The 22,522-nt window shown below is 38.5% G+C and overlaps 1 protein-coding gene across 19 annotated transcripts in view; it reads right to left on the bottom strand.

Moving 5' to 3' along the window:
• Positions 1 to 22,522, bottom strand: part of PHF21A (PHD finger protein 21A) — a 183,653-nt gene that overhangs the window by 105,103 nt on the left and 56,028 nt on the right. Inside the window, exons 3-4 of one of the 19 annotated variants that reach the window (XM_057748150.1) lie at positions 19,312 to 19,505; positions 18,430 to 18,577 (exon numbers count right to left, since the gene is read on the bottom strand). The exons of 16 other annotated variants lie outside the window; for them this stretch is intronic. In XM_057748150.1, the coding sequence (XP_057604133.1) occupies positions 18,430 to 18,534 (105 nt within the window). In that variant the 5' untranslated portion in view covers positions 18,535 to 18,577; positions 19,312 to 19,505. The remainder of the gene's footprint in view (positions 1 to 18,429; positions 18,578 to 19,311; positions 19,506 to 22,522) is intronic. 2 more of the 19 variants (XM_057748149.1, XM_057748148.1) reach the window with 2 other exon arrangements.

The raw sequence follows: 22,522 nt of genomic DNA, 5'->3' as shown, positions 1-22,522 counted from the left end.
CATACTACCTGTAGTTACAAACAAAGAAAAACAGTATGTTACACAAACTATAATAAAGTTTTTTAGGGATTCTTTTTTTCTAAAATAATTTAGTAATATAAGTAGAAGATATTTGTGGATAGTGATTTTTAAAAAGGTGGGAAGGGAGAAGGCTTGGGGCGCTATAGCCCTTGTACAATCTAAGATGATTTTGAGAGTAAAATAGCTGGATGACTCACTGCAGTATATTAGGGTTTAGCAACTAATATGATCTAGTGTATGGAAAATAAGAGTATATGCTAAAGGACTACATTAAGAGGTCCTGCGAGGAAATACTTGCTCACAATTCAATCCTGAAGCAGCTTATACAAAACTGCATACTATGGTGGGGAGTGGAGGAGTCTATATATGTTCAAGTTTAAACACCACTGCAGTTTTCCTTATAGCTCCGATTCTCTTTCATGAATTGATTATTTAAATAGTAAAAACTGGGACTTTCCTGGTGGTGCAGCGGTTAAGACGTGTGCTCCCAATGCAAGAGGCCCGGGTTTGATCCCTGGTCAGAGGACTGGATCCCACATGCATGCCACAACTAAGAGTTCGCATACCACAATTAAGGAGCCTGCATGCTGCAACTAAGACCCAGCACAACCAAATAAATAAATATTTAAAAAAATAATAATAAATAAATAGTAAAAACACAGGAAGAGCTCCCCCTTTCCTCTCCAGTTAAATGTAAATCTATTCACCCTTAGGACCACACTGACAGAGCTCAGAGTAGGATACTACACACCAACACCCACCCACCCACCCACCCACCACACAAGATTAAGGTTCTTGATCTAGCAAGAGCAAAGATTTCCCAGGTTGGTCCCATCCTTTGTCAGTGTACCAGATTTCAGCATGCCTGTATACAATAAGTAGGTCACCCTTGCTGATTTTTCATGGTAAAGATAATACAGTGAACACTAGATACATGCATTCATTTCTCTCTCTCTTTTTAAAACACATACAAAAATCCAACCTCCTATTCTCCCCTTCCTTTCTCCATCATCTCCGTCCCCATTGCCCCCCAACACATTGTGAAATACAGAAGAAAAACTTGTCATATTTTCAAAAACTGAATTTTCATAACACAAATGCTTTAAACACAGTAGAAGTCACTAAAAAGAAAAAATGTTAGAAACATGGAAAAGACAAGTCAACAAATGAGATCTTAGAAACTTTTGGGATGTAGAGAGAAAGTACATGTTGACTACTGATTTGAGTGTTGTGGTTATTTCTTTTAAGCAATGACTTTTTTTGCTGCACACTGCTAAATACTTTAAAAATTGATTATTTTTTAGTCATCTGGGTCAAATTTATCTTGGGAACACTAACCAAGGGGTTTAATCTGAAAGTCAGACGTTTCTTCTCCTTGGTTTCAATTATAGGCAGGCCAAGATTAGCTGCTTCTTTCGGGGTGGTATCAACTACTTAGGAAAGTATGCATATCAGGATTCTGAAGGTACAGGTTCTGCCCAGTTTGTAGCTTTGTAAGCATACCTAATACATGAAGACCCAGATTTAAAATAAATTAGGAAGCATTTCTTGTTTTTTATTTTTATGACTTTTTATTTTGTGAAGTTTCAAACATACAGAAACATTCAAAGAGTAACACAACCACCCCATCAATAACCGAGGTCCACATGCCCTTCCACCCTCCTCCACATCACATGCGTCTTTTCTGCCCACGAACCATCTGAAAGCAGACAACATGACACTTACACCTTGAACATTTCAGTAGTAGGCATTTCTATCACAGAAAGACCGAATGCATCATAGTAAAGATATACCCCAGAAGATCCCTGAGAACAGGATTCATCTAATTTATTTTTTAAATCCTGTACGTCTGTTTAACTATTAAAAATGGCAATTTCCCCTACTATATTTAATATGGTTTTAGATTTACAGAACAATCTTTTGGAACACACAGTCTAAAGAAAGGTGAATAAGTAATTCCTCAGAATTACCAGTTAAATAATATTCTAGTTATTTTTCAGGGTGTAAGGCAAATAAATATAGTGCTTATCATTTTAATAAAAACAAATACATCTTGGGTATGTGGGAGAGCCACGTGACCAACCATATTCCTCAACAGAGCATATTTCAAAATTTTAGGGATTCCTGAACCAAACTTTTAGAACACTGGATAAATCTTTGAGCATTTTAAAATGGAAGCTAGAATTTCACGATGATCAAGCAGACCCTAGAAGAAGCCATATTAGCTTGTGTGGTCAGTGCGATTCTGGGAGAGCCCATCACCACTCGCGTTGGTCTAGGTTAAAGTACAGGACAGGCCATGGACACATTGTAAGACTGGACTGGAACCATCAACTCATTTTTGTAAATCCTAGGGAACTGAAGGAGGAGACTAGTGAAATGTTTCTCCTGGACAAGTAATTTGAAGTCTTTCAATCTCACTTATGTCCTATGACTAAGACACAGTAATCACGATCTCCAGAAAATCTCTCTCCCTCTAGTACCTCCTATTATTCTACCGCTTCCTTTCTCCTCTTAATGTCCTACCTCTCCTTTCCATAAAAGATATTTAAGTTTTTAATTCTGTGAGGATAAAAAAATGACATTCATGTTTAAAATGCCTTTTGGGTCCCTTAGATGTAAGAAACTCAATATAAAGTACACCTTATATAATCATTAAGTTTAAACAAATGTAGGAATAAGATTCACAACATAATAGCAATGATCTCATTCTCTCCAAAAACTTCTTTCAAAAGTTATCATATTCAAATAGAGAAATAAAACAAATTTACACAATTATGGAATTTATTCCGAAATACCATGCATCTGAAGACACAGGCTACTGCTGTTTACTTACATCGGAACCTTTATCGTTCATCTATATATAAAGGTTTTTCTCAAATTAATCCTTTCTGGCTATCATACTACATTCTACATCTAGAAAAGCAAACAGCAAGGCAAGTAAAGCCCATATCATAGTCTTTGGGCTATTAACATCTGCAATGCCCTCTCCTTACACCGGCCTAGTGAAGCACTGGCCCCTGAGGTGACAAAGATGGGCTCTGCCAAACTACTCCCCGGCTCTAAGGCAGCATTAACACGTTGCAAAGTGCCAAAAGGGCCATTAAAAAAAACTGACCCACTTTTAGAAGTCAGCAGCTTTTTCCTTCTGGTGAAGTATGAATATTTAAATCAGGCAGACAAGTCAAGGAGCAAACATTCCATCCTGAATGCAATGTGTGCATCTCCAGCTCAGAGCTGAAAGGATCCCTCTGTCATATACCAACATGGAAATGAATGCTCACTTAGGACTCCAGAAGGGCAGTTTTCTAATCATTTCACTGCCTTTCAGACTTGGAGTTCCATGTTTGGATGTGAGGGCAGAAAACAGTAAAAGATGGATCACAGCAACAGCTTTAAATTATATACTTAATGATTTATATCACACAGAATATAATTTAATTTGTAGTGAATCAAGCAAACTGAGGAAAGGTTAGGTTTGTGGTTAAGAGCTGTAAATTTGTTTTTACCTTCATGATATAGTAACGATGCATTAGAGGAGTACTAGATTTGAGAAGATGGTAAACTCATCATAATAAAATTGACTAGAATGAAGTTTCAACCTAAGCACTACTGTTTAAACAAGACAAATAATAGCAACTATCAACACAACACAAGATACAGGAAAATGAACTGTAAAATATATTACTATTCAAAAGCCTACCTACGTTACAGGCATAGGCTCTCCTTTTGGCTTTATTGAGAGTGTATCATTAAATGGAAATGTACCTTAAACAAACGGAAAACTAAATATCGAAAATTCATATTAAGCTAAAAGATACAACTGGAAATTTGAGGGTCATCTGTTCCTACCCAAATCTAAAATTATAATTTACAACAGAAATTCCCAATCTTTTCACTGCCAGGGCCCCCTGAACTAGTACTCCCCCTCCCCACCCCCATTTGGATCTCATATTTTATCTTTCAAACAAACAATATTTCTATGTAACACCTTGTGCGACTTATCACAGGTAAGATTTCCCTTATTCTTTCAGGAAACCCCAGATCAGGAAGCAATATAATAAATCAATCTTTCTTCTGCAATAGCTATCGAAACTCTTTTAAACTTTAAACCCATTCTTTCACTCACAAACATTCTCATTTATAAGCAAACAGGCCAAGATTTCACAATTAGGAAAAAAATTCCTTTTAAGGGGAAAAACCCTGCTCTCAACTTCCTCTACAAGATGGAGAATTGATTTGGCTCCATGAATAAGTTGTTTCAGCAAAACAAACAAACAAAGCAAACAGGCCAATGAAACCTTACTTCCTCCAAATACAAACTTATTCCAACCTTCAAATGCAAAAGCACTGCATTCAAAAGATTAGTGCTGACCAAAGTTCTCTGAGCAAGTCTAGTTCTAGGCTAGGGAAAGTATGGGTCAATTAAAGCCTTCTGCGAATAGGCCCTATCATAACCACTCAACCTTAATTTTCATCATTTCCCAACACATTTTATGAAAAAATTTTAGCATGCAGTGACGTTCTTATGTTTGTTTCCACGTATCACGTTCCTTGCTACAACCCTGCCTCTGCTCGCGGGCTTCCTCTTAGGATGCCTCCATTCTTTCGGCCTCTCAGGATCCAGGTCCTGTCTGCGTTCCCTGCCCTCTCACTTCTCATTCTCTATACCACACACTGACTCTTCATTATGTGGTGTCCTGTTCTGTTATGTATGTGTTTACTCCTTTCTCCCTATGGAACATCACAAGCATTAGCACACATACTAGATATTAACACAGAGGAGGGCTGAAAACACACTTCTTGGTTGATGGATTTCATATAAAAACCACAGCTGAAATTTGCTGGGTGGAGTTGGTTGGAATGGGTGGAAAAAGAACAGAGAGGCTGCCTGATTCAGCAACTGATATGTTTTCAAGACTCCACTGCTACCCCAGCCTGACTACCTGCTATATTTTTACCAAGTAAGCAAGATGAGAACTAGAAAAAATTCATTTTTTCTTACATAAGCATTTTAAGTCCTAATAAAGGGAGTCACAAGAAGGAGCCAAAGCACTACAAAGTATTTCAAAGAAGAAAGGTTGGAAATCAAGACTCTCTCTGAACATTTAGTTAATGAAAAAGGGCAGGGGCCTAACTTGAAAGGAAAGCACTATCTGTCCTCTAAAACACTTAGGCTACTAGACTTCTCGGAAGCCCTACCCTCACCTTCTGTGAGCTCCCTTTATGCTGCGATGAGGATATGGCAGCCATACGTCTTAGGGAGGAGACACTGGACCAGGTCTACCTTCTTGGGTTGTGGTCGCCAGAGAAATAAGGAGAAACTCCACTTTGGGCGAGGCCCAGCAGCCCATGAGTGCACCACTGGCTCTGCTTTCTTGCTCACAGAGATAAATTACCATATTAAAACTCAATACACTTTGGGAAGAAAAGATGAAAACACAAAAAGGACCTGTCTTATCTTCAAAAGTGCAATTCCCAGCTTTGTGAGCTCTGGCATTCAGCTAGCCAGATTACCAAGCTTATTTAAAAGCTGAAGGCTTTACCCCAACTTCATATTTTGCTATTTTCAGGGTTTGTTTCCACGAGTGCGCCTGAGCTTGTGTACATGTGCGCCGCTCAATTCACACACACCAGTGAACAGCAGCAGCAGAAACCCAGTCCACATCAGGAGGCTTAATTAACTGCACACAGGACAGGGCCAGCAGCACTGCGGCCGTCTCCCCGGGGGCAGCACACCAAAAAGCTAATATGAAGGAAACTACTTTGGGGGAAAAAAGTGCACCCCCATCAAGTAAGATGAGAGACCAATATGACAAAAAGAAGCACCTCCAAAAAAAAAAGCAAACAACCAAGACAACTTGCCAGGACAGCCTCGGCAAGAAGCTCAGCTTCTCTTCACACAAGGGAAGAAAAAAGCCAGAACTTAGTATTTTCCAATAGATGGGTCAGACTTCACTCTGCTGTCTGGTGGGTTATTAGAAGCTACCACAGGCAAACTCATACAGGCCTGTGCAATCATCTTACACATTCCTCACACATATATCCTCTGTCAGAAGGGCTGGTAATGGGAGTACACCATAAGACCAAAATAATATTAAATGATGACGGCAGTGGCAAAGATCGAGGTTGTAATCCAAATGGCAAAGAAGCTTGCAACGTGTAAACACGCTGTAAAACTCAACCACATGCAAGGAAGTCTGCCTTCACTCTGTTAAGAGTGTCTGGACAAATGAGAGTAGTTTCCAAAGACTCATCCTGGCCTTCTCCTGTCTACACAGCGGGACATACAGTTGGCACTGCACCCCACAGTGAAGGATCAAATCAAAAGGAGGAGTTTTGCACTGTTGTCTAATCTAGATCAAGAATGACACAGTCAGGTCAAAATAAACAGCTTTACCCTCAGTAAAGTTTAAGCCAATCTAAAATGATTCAGGAGGGCTATTCAAGCACTGTTTTCATGTTTAACAAGTGACAACCTCATACAGAATAAATGTAATTGACCAAATAAATATCACTAGAGGCAAATAAATGAGCAATTATTACAGTATAGACCCAGACTGAAATAAAGGCTTCAGGCAAGTTACTTCACTTCTCTGTAGTCTAGGCTCCTCTGATACCAGCTCCCTGTGTAACTCACAGGGATGCAGAGAGGATTAATTTGATAATGCCCGTAAAATGCTTTGAGCTCCTGTGAAAACTGATATAAGTGGTTATTATTACATCACACCAAGATTGTGAGGTTATACAATACAAAGGAAAGGAAAAAACAAGACTCTTTGATAGTTTATTATCAAGAATTTTTATAGCTTGGCAATATGTTTCATAATTGTTTTTTATTAGCTAGTTTTTATCACATGCCCATGAGACAGGATACATTCCTAGCTCCCTCCTCTAAATAAAGAAACCAAGACAGGAAGTTAAGTGACTTTTGAGATGGGAGACATCCTTATCTCCATTCTCCAGATAAGGAAAGCAAGACAAAGAAAGTGAGTGACTTTTCTAGTCGTATTGGAGAGGTGAAAGGGTTAAGCATAATTAAGAATCTGGAAAACATCAAGAGTCAAACCATTACTTTCTTTGTGATTCTGACACTGTTCTGACCAGAGTGCACTGACTAGGAACCAGAAAGCCTGAGATTAAATACTTGCTCTATCATTTATTGGTGGTATAATCTTAGAGAAGTCACTTTTTCTTTATGTGTGTCACTTTCATCTGCACACTAGGGTTCAGTGGGGATCAAATTAGATGAAGTATGTGAAAACGAAGGGCAAGCAAGGACACACTGCACAGATGCGTCATGACCTTTGTTAGATGGGTATTCTTCTTGAGGGAATATGGGTTCTCCTAGCTTCTACAACTTTAGGAAAGAATTCAATTCAGTGCCCTCAGACCAAATGAAATATGTACTGGTAATTTTTAAAACAGCTTTATTGAGACATAATTCACATACCATACAATTCACCCATTTAAAGTATACAAATTCAATGGCTTTTAGCATATTCACAGTTATACAACCATCACCACAATCAATTTTAGAACATTTCATCACCCCCAAAAGAAATCTGGAACACATTTAGCAGTCACTCCCATTCCCCCATCTCTCTCTCCCTCTCTCTCTCTCTCACTCTTACACACACCCCCCCCCTGCCTTCAGCAGCCATTAATCTACTTTCTGTCTATATAAATTTGCATATTCTAGACATCAAATATAAATGGAATCATAAAGTATGTGGTCTTTTGTGATTCAATTCTTTCACTTAGCATGTTTTCAAGATTCACATGTGGTAGCGTGCATTAGTACTTGATTCCTTTTATTGCTAAGTAATATTCTATTGTATGGGTATACCACATTTTATTTAACCATCTGTGAGTTGATGGGTTGTTTCCACTTTTTGGCTATAATCAATAATGCTGCCATGAACATTTTGTGTACAAGTTTTGTTTGGGCATATGTTTTCATTTCTCTTGGGTACATACCTCGGAGTAAAATTATTGAGTCACATGGTGACTGTATTTTTAACACTTTGAGACTGTTTTCTAAAGTGGCTGCACCATTTCACATTCCCACCAGCAATGCCGAAGGACAAGGTAACTGATGAGAGACCATTAACTGGGTGTCTGTTCAGGGAATAGCTAAACTAGCTCTGCAGAATGATAACTTGGGTTACCGACAACAGGGATGAAAATGCTTCACGTCAAGTTTTAGAAAGAAGAGATGTTGGCTGTTGGTGTATCTTCCTCTTTTCTTCCCACCCTTGCCTAGGCCCGGGTTAAGACCAAGGAACATAAGCAGCTTTTTAATCACAGGGCAATTTGCTCCCATCTCTAATAGAAAGTAATACAGAACTTGCAGGGCCAGGCTTTGAAAAGTCTTCTATCATTTCTCAGAACAAAAGATATGCTGTTCTTTTCTGTTTAGTAGAATTGGTGTGTACAATTTATGAAATGTTATATGCCAGGCCCTCACCATTCCCTTCAGTGCATCAGGCTGAGCCCAGCCCAAATACGTACGTTTAGTACAGGTCAAGCATATGCTAGCTCCAACACAGTGTGTTCCTGCATAGCGGCATCTGCAAGCCAAACAGAACTGGTAGAGGGAAACAGATGGCTTCTAAAAGGGGAAGAGAAGAAAAACAGAAGGTCAGGTAGAAAAAGGTGGGGGGAAAGAAGGGAACAGAAAGAGGATAAGAGAAAGGGGAAGCACGTTTTCTGGTTCTGCTCTTCCCACCTGTCACAGCACTCTCCTTGCTGGCTGCCAGCATGCTCCCTTGCAAACACAGCTGCAAGTGACAAAGAGCAGCCACTGTCCTACTCAGGGGGTCCCTTCCATGTTCCATGTTGTAAACTGTACTGAAATGCCAGCTGCTTACAAGAAAGGGAATTATACACCCAGTAGAGCCACGAGTAGCAAACTGCCAACTATATCCGACTAATTAGCACTGAGACCCATAGGTTCCCTACAAAATAACGTAAGACTACCCAGAAAACGTAAAAAGCAACAGAATCAAGAGATTAAGTACTTAAAAAAAAAAAAAAGGCTTATTTTAATTTTGTAAAGTTGTGAGACCTGTTATTAATTCAATCAATGTAAGATCATAGTGCCGTATATTTTCTGTTTTCACCACAAGTTCAATTTGCTGTGGGGCTCTGCTCTTTTACAATTAGAAGAAAATTACCAAGTCTTCCCCCAGCAGAGTCAGGGACTGCCACTAGGGACTGCCAACGGAGGGAGACGCTTCACACCAAGTTCTACAAAGGAGAGATACTGGCTGTCTGGCCATTTTCCTTTTTCTCCCCACTTGCCAAGGCCAAAGCCAAAGCCAAAGCTAAGGCAAAGGGAACATAAGCAGCTCTTTACACACAGACTAATGTTGCCAGCAGCGTTCCAGCGGCCTTGCTCACGGCAGGAGAAGGCGCAGGGACTGACACCGCTGCGTCTGGCTGAGGAAAAGGGGCCGGCTTCCTCTGATCAGCTGAGTGCTGTGCTGATCAGCGTGCGTCCCTGCTCTGCTGACTGCGAGCCTGTTGGGGAGAGCAGGAGAGCTGGCTTCTGAGAGGCCCATGCAGGGAAGCAAATTCCATAGCTGCCGAGTCACAGAAAGCAGCAAGAAATAAAAGAGGGCTGAGCTGGAAGCAGACACCTTCATTCGGCCAGCATGTTACTCACTGATATAAGGATCTCTGGGAGGCGAATGAAGTAGGTGCTTCTGTAATTCTAAGTCATCAACTGCAGTACTATACATAACTATTAAACACAGTGTTCAAGACCAGAGTCCACGCTCCTGAAATTATCATTTAATGGAAAAGTTCTAATCACTTCATTTTGATGGGTGAGAGGAAAAACTGGGAATTACAATTTTTAAAAAATTTAAATGGAAAAAACAGGAACTCATCAACATACGTGGCTCTTGGCATAGTTTTTGAGACAAAGGAAGTATATCCAGCACCTGAGTGTGTGTGCAGGACTACAGCTGCATACCCTCTCTCCTATTTGCCAGAGAAGCAGCTGCTGGATTAACATGAGTTAATCTGCTCACATGCTATACAGATTTTTTTCCCTAGTAAATTGCAAAATTTACCTAAAGATAAATATAGCGGTCTCCTAGTTCTCTGCTCCATTCAGCTGCTGCTGAGAAACACTTCTGTTATCTCAAATTTCATCAGCAGATTGTACTCCTTCCTGGGGAACAACAGCAAAAAGTAGCTCTCTAAAAGCATAGTTAGTCTCTGAGGTAAAATACACCATAGTTAAATGACTTCTTCCAAAAAGGATAACTTTCTACCTTTAAAGTTTTAATTCTTGATAAACAGAGCATGTGCTTTCTTATACTAGATCTAATCATTGCTGCTTTAAAGAGTAAATAGTCAATTGCAAATTGAACAAATTGCTTTGGCTATCCTAGTACCAGATATGAAATGGATGAGGTCAGCAGGTGGCATGTCATTTCGGTGCTGCCTAGGCGCCCAAAATACAGTTAGGTCATTTTTATTCTGGTGACAGCAGGAATGAAAACTCACGCACTTAACATTACCGCCCGCCTCCATTCTCACAGCATCTTGGGCAAAAAGAGTTTACAGAAGCCCCTGCTTCAAAGTCCTTCCAGCTACCTGAGCTGAAGCTGCTCCAGGAAATCTGGGACAGGATACTCTGATTCTGGTCTTCAGAGTCACAAAGCTTCTTGCCCACACAAGGTAAATGAGTTCTCCTTAACAATTCTTTAGTATGTCAACATGTAATTCCACTCTGTGGTTCGTCCCTTAAAGGAAGAGACTAGTTATCATGCCTCTATGCAAGTGGGCAAGGAAACTGTCCAGCCTCTGCTCCCGTGGGGGGAGTGATTGGAGAAAGGAATCGACTTAAGTCAACAAACAAAAAGAAGGGTGATGGGGGTGGGAAGACAGGCAGGAAAAACCAGGGTGAACTGGGAGAAAAGTCCTTCTGTCTAAGAAGTCAGGAGGTTCTTGCAATGTTGGAAAATTTAAACAATCCAACAATGGCTTTTCTGTTAAGCCTCCTTTATATGTATTTCAAACTATTAGTAAAATTCCAAAACTAAGTAGCCTTCAAAGCTTGTTCCTCTGATCACAGTCAAAATGAGATCAGATTACTTGATAGTGTCTAGACTCTACGTTATGAGATGATAATACTCAACTTGCCAGAAAGAAGGAAAATGGGTTTTGATATAAAACAATCTACAAATTGCAAGATTTTATGTCCTATCTTTAGACAATTATACTAATTTTTGTGACTGTACTTCTCTTGCCATTTTTAGTAGTAGAAAATTGAAAGTAACATCAGTTTTAGACTCAGAAGTCCAGGCTCAATAACTTATGGGGGGCCTTATTTTTTTGCCTCCCCAGTATCTTTTTGGAGATCTACTCTTCCCCAAGTCTCAATGTACATAGCTCTTCCAGGGATGATCTCAATCTTGCTTCTGGGGTGGCATGTGACCTAGGCCTGGTCAACGAGAAGACTCCAGTTCCCTGGTCACAGTGAAGGATGACTGATTCAAGAATGGACCTGAAAATCATGTCCATGTTTTGTGCTGATACTTCCAGAAGGAAAAAAAAAAAACAAAACAAAACAACTTTCTCCTTTCACTGGGGTTGATAAAATGGCAGGTTGTAAACTAAGAGCTGCCAGAGGCAACCACTGCCAGTGCAGGACAGCCTGCATGGAAATGGAGCCGCAAGAAGGAGAAAGTGTCCTAAAACGTCATTTAAGCCCCTACACGTAGCCATGCCTAAAACCAGCCACATCTCTCAACTTGCTAGTTATATAAGCCAATAAATTCTCTTTTTTGCTTTAACAACTTTGAGTTGTTTCTATCACTTGAAACCAAGAACCCTCATTAAATACAACAGCCAAATAACCTCGGACAAATCACTCGATCTCACTGCGTATCAGTCTTCTGAACTCTAAGGAGGAGGGAAAAAACATGTTTGTTTACCTTACAGAATTGAAAACTGCTAAGCTCTACATAGGAGGCATCGATATTTTAACTGAAACAGAAGATAGGGGTGGGAGGAATAAGATATTCACAGGGCTAAATTGCTCCTAACTGCTACTGCTGATAAGATAACATTCTATTTCTATTAGTCTTCTCACCATTTGCCCTGATGGGGCCTATGAAATCTTTACCAAACCAGTTAATCGCCTAGTAAATCTTTAAGTTTTTTCCCTTTAATACTAAGTCTTTAAGTGTTTTCCCTTTCACTTTCAGTTGACAATACTTTTCCACCCTCCTAGACATCTTTGATCAAGTTACCTAAGTAGCTTACCATGATGGATAAGCAAAGGAATCACCGAAAGGGCAAACTAACAGTTCCATCTTCAAGGGAGTGAGAGAGTGTGTGTGTGTGTGTGTGTGTGTGTGTGTGTGTGTGTAAAAGTGTCCATGCACACACATGTATGTGCTGGGAGGTGAGGTAAAGAAGTAATTCTCATACAAAGGCAAATCAGGGATGAAAAGAAGCTACCCCTACACAAGATGAAAACCTACATGCTTCAACTAATGTGCCAGACCATTCCTTCCCCCAAAGCATTAGTATTCTAAGAGCAGAACTGCACTATTAAGATTACATTTTTGATTCAGAATTCATAATCAAATGTAATGTATATTTTGGAATTTTTTGTAATGTCCTGATAAATGCTTGGTTTCACAGAACACCAGATAACATCTCTTATGGATACCATAAAGAATAAGAAACTTTCTGTAAGAGTATATCTGATCTACAAAACATCAATATCAAAGGATTATTAGTGAAACAAATACCTAAAAGTACTAACTTCTGGTCCTCTTTTGAGTGATATAAGTGGGAAAATAAACAAACAAACAAAGCACAATTATATTTTATAACACCTAGGAAGAAAAATAATGAATGCACTACACTTTCAACTTTCAAAGTTTCTGGGCCTAAAGATTAACTATGAATTAAATCATTCTTAAGAGGAGGTTTTATTTCAAGATGTTTTCAATACCTTTGACATTAATTAGTTTTTATTCACCAAAAATAAAATTACAACTACCAGAACCCCATGGTTCAGCATTTCCTAACCTTAATCAGTGTTTCATATAAGCTGAACATTAATATTTTGAAGCAATTCAAAGATATGATGCTTTTCTCAAGATTTCTCACCAAAATGTTTCTGAAAGCTAAAATACACTGGTAAAAATCGCACACTTCTAGCTACAGACAAAAGTCAAAGAATCCATAATCAAATGTAATGTGTATTTTGGAATTTTTTGTACTGTCCAATTCACTGTCTTTCTTAAAAAATTTTTCTCTGCAAGGAAAAGCTGAAAAGTCAGATTATTAATATGATAGTTTCTTCTCTAGGAAGATTCAAATAAATCATTAACTCTGACAAACCAACACTATATAGATTTGTCCCCAGATGATTCAGGAATAAAAATGCTATATCAAACTGGCTTAGGGTTATCAGATTTAGTTTGGGCAATATCAAACACTTTTAACTAAATCAAACACTTTTCAACTTGCCTTTCCTACACATCTTTGTATGTCTGGGTTCCACTCCCAGAGATTCTAACCTAACTGGTCTAAGATGCAGCCCTAGATGCAGCACTTTCAAAAGCTCCTCAGGTTATTCTAGGGTATAAGCTAGGGTTGAGAACCACTAATTTGCAGGTAGATGTGGCTTTGGCCTTCAAAACAAAGACTAGATTTTATTTTGATAACTATTCTATAATTGTTGAGAAAATCATTACTATTCCAATCACTATACTTTCACTAAAATGCCACTAGAAGGTAAGCTCCTTAAGAAGAGAAACCCTATCAGCCTCATTTAGCACTGAGGCCAAGTAAAATGCCTGGCATATAATAGGTGCTCCATAAATATTTGTGAATCGATGAATTAAAAGCTGAAAAGTATACCTCATTTTCAGTAGCATGAAGAAATACGGTGGAAACTCTCTTAAATCAATAATGATCAGGACCAGTAATTGTTCAGGTGAGGGGGAAAAGTCATATAAATGAGTAAATCATAGAAATGTGATACGCATACCTAAGCATTTTATTTTAATTTAAATGAACATTCATTTGCTAACCTTGTAACATAGGATCAGGCCTCCTGTTTGTATGGATCTACACACTAAAGAGTGTTAAAATGTCGTTCTTTCATAAATCATGACCATAATGCATCCCTACCATATTCACTTTTGGCTTTCAAATTACAGTGAGAACCTAAGACACTTTAAAGCAATCTGATGTAGAATCCTCTGGAATTAATAATTTACCTCATTCTTTTATAGCTGTCTTATCCACATGTAACTAGGCAGCAATTTTTTACTAACTCACTTTTATCAACTCTTTCCAAAGCGTTAACTTGGTGTTCATAAATCGCTGGTTTACCTAATAGTTGAATTACATCATTACAATAACAAGAACAAATGGCAAAAACAGGCTTGGGAACAAACACAGCTCATTCTTAATCATTCTACGACTGATGGGAGACATATACGAGTACCCTAGGCAGCAACCCACCAGCCACAGGCACAGAGGGAGTAATGAGTGACAGTTAAGCCAGTCAGTCGGTGGAAACTTTTCTCTTCACAGAGCTTTTACTGCCATAAAAATGCTAGCCACAGGTTTCTTCCCACTGACCTTTCCAATTCCCTAGAGCGTTCGACTCATCCCTTTAATAGTAGATGATCCAAACTGAGAGCTAGCAAACAGTACTACCAGGTCTGTATATTGCATCATCAGAAAAGAGCCAGGTGTAGAGGGAGCAGGAGTCATGGAATCTTTAATACAAAACACCCCAACAATACATCCAGATTCCCTAATTCATATGTAAGGCATTTATAAGTTAACTATTTAGGGGATCCATTCAAAATAAAACAGAAGATGAATTTTAAAAATCTGAATTTTAAAAATGCTCAGCACAAGCCACTGTGGAAAACAGTATGAAGGTTCCTCAGAAAGCTAAAAACAGAATTACCATATGATCCAGCAATACCACTCCTGGGCATATAGCTGGACAAAACTATAATTCAAAAAGATACATGCACCCCTATGTTCACAGCAACACTATTCATAATAGCCAAGACATGGAAACAACCTACACGTCCATCGACAGATGAATGGTTAAAGATGTGGTACATATATGCAATGGAATACTACTCAGCCATAAAAAAAAATGAAATAATGCCATTTGCAGCAACATGGATGCAACTAGAGATTATCATACTAAGTGAAGTAAGTCAGAAAAAGAAAGACAAATATCATATGATGTCACTTATATGTGGAATCTAAAATATGACACAAATGAACCTATCTATGAAAAAGAAACAGAATCACAGACATGGAGAACAGACTGGCGATTGCCAAGGGGGAGCGGGTTGGGGGAGGGATGGAGTAGGAGGCTGAGGTTCGCAGATGTAAGCTTTTATATACAGAATGGGTGAACAACAATATAGCACAGAGAACTGTATTCAATATCTTATGATAAATCATAATGGAAAAGAATATTAAAAAAGAATGTATTAATATATATGTATAGCTGAATCACTCTGCTGTACAGTAGTAATTAACACAACATTTTAAATCAACTATACTTCAATTAAAAAAGTGCTCAGCACATTATTTGACTTAAAAGTCTTTGTAGTAAAAGCTGCAAAAGGATACAGACAAGTAGAATAGGTCTGCTTTGCTAATTCAGAATCAGCTCCCATTCGGCAGGTGTCTTAAATGAGGACACTCTGGTAACAAAAGAACTGCTGCCACCAGGAGGCTCTACAATGTACCTTTTATTATTGAAAGTCTTGAAATTTAAAATATTCTTGTTTCTTTATAGCTAATGTGATACCTTTTCAAATATTACAAGTTTTCCATGGAAACTTTTTTTTTTGTTTTTGTTTTTTTTTTTTTTACTCTTTTTTTTTTTGGCACACGGGCTTAGTTGCTCCGTGGCATGTGGGATCTTCCTGGAGCTGGGATCAAACCCGTGACCTCTGCATTGGCAGGCGGATTCTCAACTACTGCGCCACCTAGGAAGCCCCTCCATGGAAACTTTTTTAAAAATAAAGTTACAGCATTCCTGCTTCCTACTCCCAGGTAATAGGACCTCAAATTTTGAATTTTACCATGTAACATAAAAGAGGACTATTTAAAATTTTTTTAATTCAGCAGCAATTTGGTTTTTATTTAAACCTTTCCCAACAAAGCTGACAACTCCAACTTTACTCCATGGGACATCTGGCAGAAGACTCTGAGAGCAAAGTAGACTCTGCATTTTCACTGCCTTGTGCTCTATGGGTTAATTTGTCAGTCTGACAAATTAACACAAATTATTTCTACGCTGAATACAAAGGTGATGAGAATGGCAAAAGGTAAATTTTCACTTTAAGGATCTGTAAACCTGGACTGTTTTCAAGTTAGTCTCAGCTAGTATCACAGTCAGATCTCAAAACAAGGATCTGGACTTTTAAAACAACAGGTCCTTGTTAACATATTTTTTAAAAGGAGACTGGAGAAATCCGTCAATTTCTAGGAATCTGAACTTGTTCAAGATGAACATGTCGCTTCACTGTCCACAAAATGGTTCTCAACCTGCATGTTTACTTCACCGATAACGGCTCTTCCAATCAATGAACCCGGATTTAGCTGCAAAAACACAATGTAAATTTCATAGATGCTCCTATTTAAAAGATCTTTAGACAAGGAAATGTTAAGATTAGCTACAGAATCCTTGTGCTTTGTGTTAGTAAACAAACCATGTGCTGTCCTCCTCCCCAGGGCTCAGTTCCATAAAACAGTTACATTATTTACAAGCAGAACAGTTTTGCCTTTTGCTGAGCTGATAGGCTTTTCCCTTACTTATTTTAAAAACTAATCAAGTGCCACATCTTATCAAGATAACTGATTTTATTTGCTTTAAACATAGTAAAAAAAAAAAAATCAAGATAAAGTAAGTGCTAAAGACCAAAATTTTAGCACAAAAAAATAAAAATGTTATTGTTATTAATCTGTTTTGATTTACATGAAAACCACAGCTGGGTTTTATTCCCCCAAGTTCATATTGGACTTGATTAAAGGAAACAGCAGAGCAGTTCTTTTCACTAGATCATGGTCAGCAGGCTATTAATGCTTGAAACTTTTTTGTTTCCCATCTTCAAAAGACATAAGCAGTTACCATATCACTGTATACTCACACGGCTGTAATCTTTGGGTGTCTATGGGTTTTGCGGGAGAGAGTTTCTTATCATTGGAGAACAGCCTTTCTCAACCAGGATTTCTTCATTTGAACCACAGGACACAAACTTACTTTTGTGACTATTTTCTCAATTACCATAAGCGCAGTACGAAACTAGCACCATTCTAGACTCATAGGGATGTTAATTCAGAACACATAATGAATACCAAGAGTGTCAGGGCTTAATTCTCTCACTGAACTCAAGCTGGTTTAGAAACCGCAGAAGAGAATGAAATTTCTTAAATTATATATAATATTACATACATTATAATACAGAAGAAAGCTTACACTTTTTGTTCTCTGCGTTGTACTTTCTGAATAGAGAAAGGAGAGAACTTGGTGTCTCTTTAAAAATGTCATCCATAATATGGCTCAAGCTAAAATCAACTAAAACCCTAAATCCAGCAGCAGCAAGGAGTCTCACAAGTGCAAACAGGCAGTAGTAGTAGGGCTGTTCTAGAGCTTGCCCTAGTTCACTTAAAAGAGGTTTGCCCCATCAAACCAAGATCAGGTCTCATGAGAAGGCACTACCCAACAACCCTGGCTTAAATGCAACAGATATTCCAGGTGAAAGCCAACTCAGAGCAGAAAAGTATAAAAATATGATTCTTAGGGGAATTTTCCTCTAAAACACCAGGCTTGCAACAGCACATTTTCAAGTTTGTCACTGTGTGACTTACCTGCTAACCTTACTGATAGGTACAAAGCACTATCTGGAAAAAGTCTAATCTGTTATTGATTAAACTCAAAACATAACTCTTTTTCTACTTTGCAAAGGGTTTTCTGTCAGATAATTTTCCAACTTAGAGGAGAACTAGTACTAGAACATCTCACCTATGAGAAAGTCTTGTTAAATGTGAAGGATCTCACTTAAACTTGCAGAAAACAGACACTAGAGACCCACAGCCTTAACACCTCTTCTCCCCTGCCAGAGAGGTGGGAGGAGGAGGAAGGATAAACTGTCAATATTCTAAGATGTCAAGCAGCATAACCTCACAACTTCCTATCATTCACTTAGAAAAAGCTGAATAGATATCCCCAACAGAGGAAACATTCTGGGTGTTTCCTTTTTATAACTAGGCTTAAGTGTGCTTTAACGTTAGTAAAATAAAATCTGATTAAGCCTCTGAAGGGCAGTTCAAAGCGTATCAAACTTCTAACACATGACTAAAAGAAAAGCTGCAACTTACAGGACTGATACACAGCTGACCCTTGAACAACGCAGGGGTTGGTGCACTGAGCCACCTAGAAGTCGCCTCTGTGTATGTGGTTCCTCTGTATCCATGGTTCTGCATCCAGATTCAACCAACCGCAGATCATGCAGCACTGAAGTATTTACTATTGAAAAAAATCCACGTGTAAGTGGACCCATGCAGTTCAAACTCATGTTGATCAAGGGTCAACTGTACTCTCAGCATCTAGAAGGGAGCCTTGCATATAGGAGGCGCTCAATAAACAGTTGCCAAATGAACTGATCATTAAAGCTTTTCATTACATTCAAGGTAGGATTTCATCCAGCAGGTTAAATACTGAGAGTCAGCACATCAACCAACAAAACAAGTAAAAATCCCTGGGCCTCATGGAGTTTACAGTTTGTAGGCTTTGAATATAGTACTATAAGGTATCACTTTAAGGGCAAAAAGGACAGTATATCCTCTGGGGCTAAACTCATTGAGTAGTAATATGCTTTTATTATGTCTTATTATTAGAGCCTAAATCTCTTCTCCACCCAGAAGAGCAGCCAACTAAAAAGGCCAGGTTGTCTCTCCTATAGACTTCTAAGGAATGCCTTAACCAAACTTTGGACTCATCTTGTGGGTTATACTAACAAAAACGAAAAAGAGGAATTAAAGGGGCAGAGTCCCTAACGCTGTCTGGAACGGGTGGGAGGCCAAAGACTTGGTCACCAGACGACCTGCCTCAGGAGTGCAGAGAAATGCCACAAAGACTAATAAACATCCTAGTGAGTCCAGACTCTCATTTTCCCATTTAGTTTTTTAACTGAAGTTATATAGAGAGAGCTTTAAAAAAATAATACTGTAAGACATAACAGAAACAGCAGTCTCTTGTACCAACCCTCTCCAACTCTCTAGTCCTATTCCTTTCAGGAAACCACTTTCAATTCTCAGAGATTTCTTCTTCTTTCTTATTTTTAAATATATGTTCATTGTGGGGACTTCCCTGCTGGTCCAGTGGTTGAGACGTCACCTTCCACTGCAGGGGGTGCATGTTCCATCCCTGGTCAGGGAGCTAAGATCCCACATGCCTTGAGGCCAAAAAACCAAAACATAAAACAGAAGCAATACTGTAACAAATTCAGTAAAGACTTTAAAAATGGTCCACATCAAAAAAGAATCTTAAAAAATATATATTCGCTGTGATTTCTTGATATTTCACTTTATTCATTACCTAGTGAACCACCTACTACAGGTAACTGAAATTTGGTTCTACTACTACCTTCCCTCTTCCCACTCCCTACTCCCACTGCAGTCATATCACAATTTTTAGTTAATCCGTATTTAAGGTTTATATTATTAGAATCATGTAAGTAACATTAATTAGTGAGACAATTAATACTACAGTTATACTTATTTTTGGACATTTTGCTATTCCTGAAACTAAAAATGCCTAGCTTTGTCATTTGCTTGGTTTTCTATATTTCTATCATTAATTCTTTCCCATATTCTCCAAAGAAGCTATAAAACATCTCTAAATAATGGCTCAAAACACATCATATAATCTATCAGTCCACTTTTTTTTCCTTGGCTGCATCTTTCCCAGAGTCCTCCATCCTCCTGTTCAACTGAAACTGTCTGTTCTCTAAATCTGTTATACAACAGTCATCTGGGTTTTTCCTTCATCAAATAGGAGATTTTCTCCATCTCTCTTTTGTTTTGGATTCCCTGTTTTCTGGATCCATGTCTTCACCTTTTTTGGTTTATTTTCTTGTTTTGATGGAGAATATCCTTCAGTAGCTCCCTCAAAAGGGTGCATGGGGGCACTTCCCTAGTGGTACAATCATTAAGACTCCATACTCCCAATGCAGGGGGCCTTCAATCCCTGGTCAGGGAACTAGATGCCACATGCACGCCACAACTAAGAGTTTGCATGCCACAACTAAGAAGCCCATGTGCCGCAACTAAGGACCCCATGTGCCGCAACTAAGGAATCCACCTGCCACAACTAAGAGCTGGTGCAAGCAAACAAATAAAAAATTTTTTTAATAACAGGGTGCATGGCAGGTAGGTCTGTAATCTTGCATGCCCACAGTGTGTCTATTCTACCCTCAGATTTGATCATCAAGAGCTGGGATGGGTATAGAATTCTACATGGGAAATTACAATTTTTCAAAAGCATCATTACACTGAATTCTAGCTTTCTGCATTGCTGCTGAGAAGTCTGATGACATCTGATTCCCAGTCCTTGTTCACAGTTTTTTTTCCTTTGTGGAAGCATTTAGGATCTTTTATTCAACCTGTCTTTCGGAAGTTTCACAGTGATGTGCCTTGGTAGGGAGGTATGGGTCTTTTTTTGCTCATAGTTTTAGGCACTCAGTAAACTGTTATTAATTAACCTGAAATATATGCTCTCCAGTTCTGAGAAATTTCCCTGTATTTGTTATTGGATGATTATCTCTTCTCCATTTTTTGTTCTCGTCTTAGAATTCCTATTAGTCAGACATTAGGCCTTTGGATTGATCCTCGAAAATTTTTCTCTCTTCCATCATCCATCCCTTTCTCTCTTCATCTATTTTTTGAAAGACTGCTCCAATTTCATCTTCTAAACCTTTCATTTTTTATTCTCAAGAATTCTTTTTGGTATACCCGAAACTAACACAACACTGTAAATCAACTATATTTCAATTTTTTTAAAAAATTCATTTCCTTCTCTAATTGTTCCTGTATTCCTAGCATTCTGTTCTTGTTTCATAGATGCAATATCTTCTCTTACTGATCAGAGAATCTAAAGTTACAGTTATTTGGAAATGTCCCTTCCAATCCTCTGGACCTGTTTCAACTTTCCTGTTAGCAGCTTCCCTTAAATGTCTGGGATTCTCGGCTGTTATGTTCATATCTAAGAATAAAAGGCTAAGGATGCAGAGCAACTAGAATTCTCATACACTGCTGATGGGAATGTAAAATGGTATAACCACTTTGGAAATATTTTGGCAGTTTCTTTAAAATGTTAAAAATACACATACCATATCACTGGAGCCACATCTAAGTATTTACCTAAGAGACCTGAAAACTATCTCTACACAAAGATCTGTACATGAATGTTCAGAGTAGCTTTATTTCTAGTAGCTAAAAACTGGAAAAAAAAATCCTAAAGAGTATATACTGTATAAATACACTTGTTAAAATTATAAAATGTATAAACTGAGACTTCCCTGGTGGTCCAGTGGTTAAGACTCCACACTTTCACTGCAGGAAGCATGGGTTCGATCTCTAGTTGGGGAACTAAGATCCCGCATGTTGTGCTGTGCAGCCAAAAAATAAAAATTAAAAATGAAATAAAATGATGCATGTTTAAAAAAAATAAAATGCATAAACTTAATCTACAGTGATAAAAAGCAGACCAATATCTGCGTGGGGACAGGGCTGGGAAAGTAGAGGAGGAAGAGAGGGACTGTCAAGAGACACAAGGAAATCTTTAAAGGTAATGGTGATGTTCTTTGATTATGGTGATGGTTTCACCCCAGCAAAAATAATTGTACTCTTTAAAAAACGTGCATGGTTTATTTTATATTAATTAAGCCTCAATGAATCTATAAGAAAGAGGGAGAGGCAACAGGAGGGAGGGAGGAAAAAAAATCCAAAATTAAAGCAGCTTTTTAAAAAATGAGGTACTTAAAAATTAACTGAAAACTGTGGGACTGGCATGTATATATTTAAGAGGGCCTTTTCATTATTCAGTATATATATTGTTTCCAGTGTGGCACTCACTCCTGCTCTATACTGTTATACTGTGCCTACTACCTCTGAGTCAAGTGCCTTTCTGGTTAAATTTCTCTCAAGTTGGCAAACTTTTTCTATAAATGGCCAGGTCTTTGTTGCAGCTACTCAATTTTGCCATTGTAGCCCAAAAGCAAACAGAGACAGTAACGTAAGAGAAAGATTTGTGGTCGTATTCCAACAACAATCACAAAATCAGGCAGCAGGCCAGATCTGGCCCAGGTACAGGCCATAGTTTGCTGACCCCTACTCTAGAGAATCATCTAGTCTTTCCATCTTTGGAGAACTGATCAATTTATTTACAGAAGTCATGGCTATAAAACGCTTT

Source organism: Hippopotamus amphibius, chromosome 9 (assembly GCF_030028045.1).
Source record: "Hippopotamus amphibius kiboko isolate mHipAmp2 chromosome 9, mHipAmp2.hap2, whole genome shotgun sequence".
Lineage (NCBI taxonomy): Eukaryota > Metazoa > Chordata > Mammalia > Artiodactyla > Hippopotamidae > Hippopotamus > Hippopotamus amphibius.
Note: the sequence above shows the minus strand (reverse complement) of the source record. Positions and strands in the feature narration are given on the sequence as shown.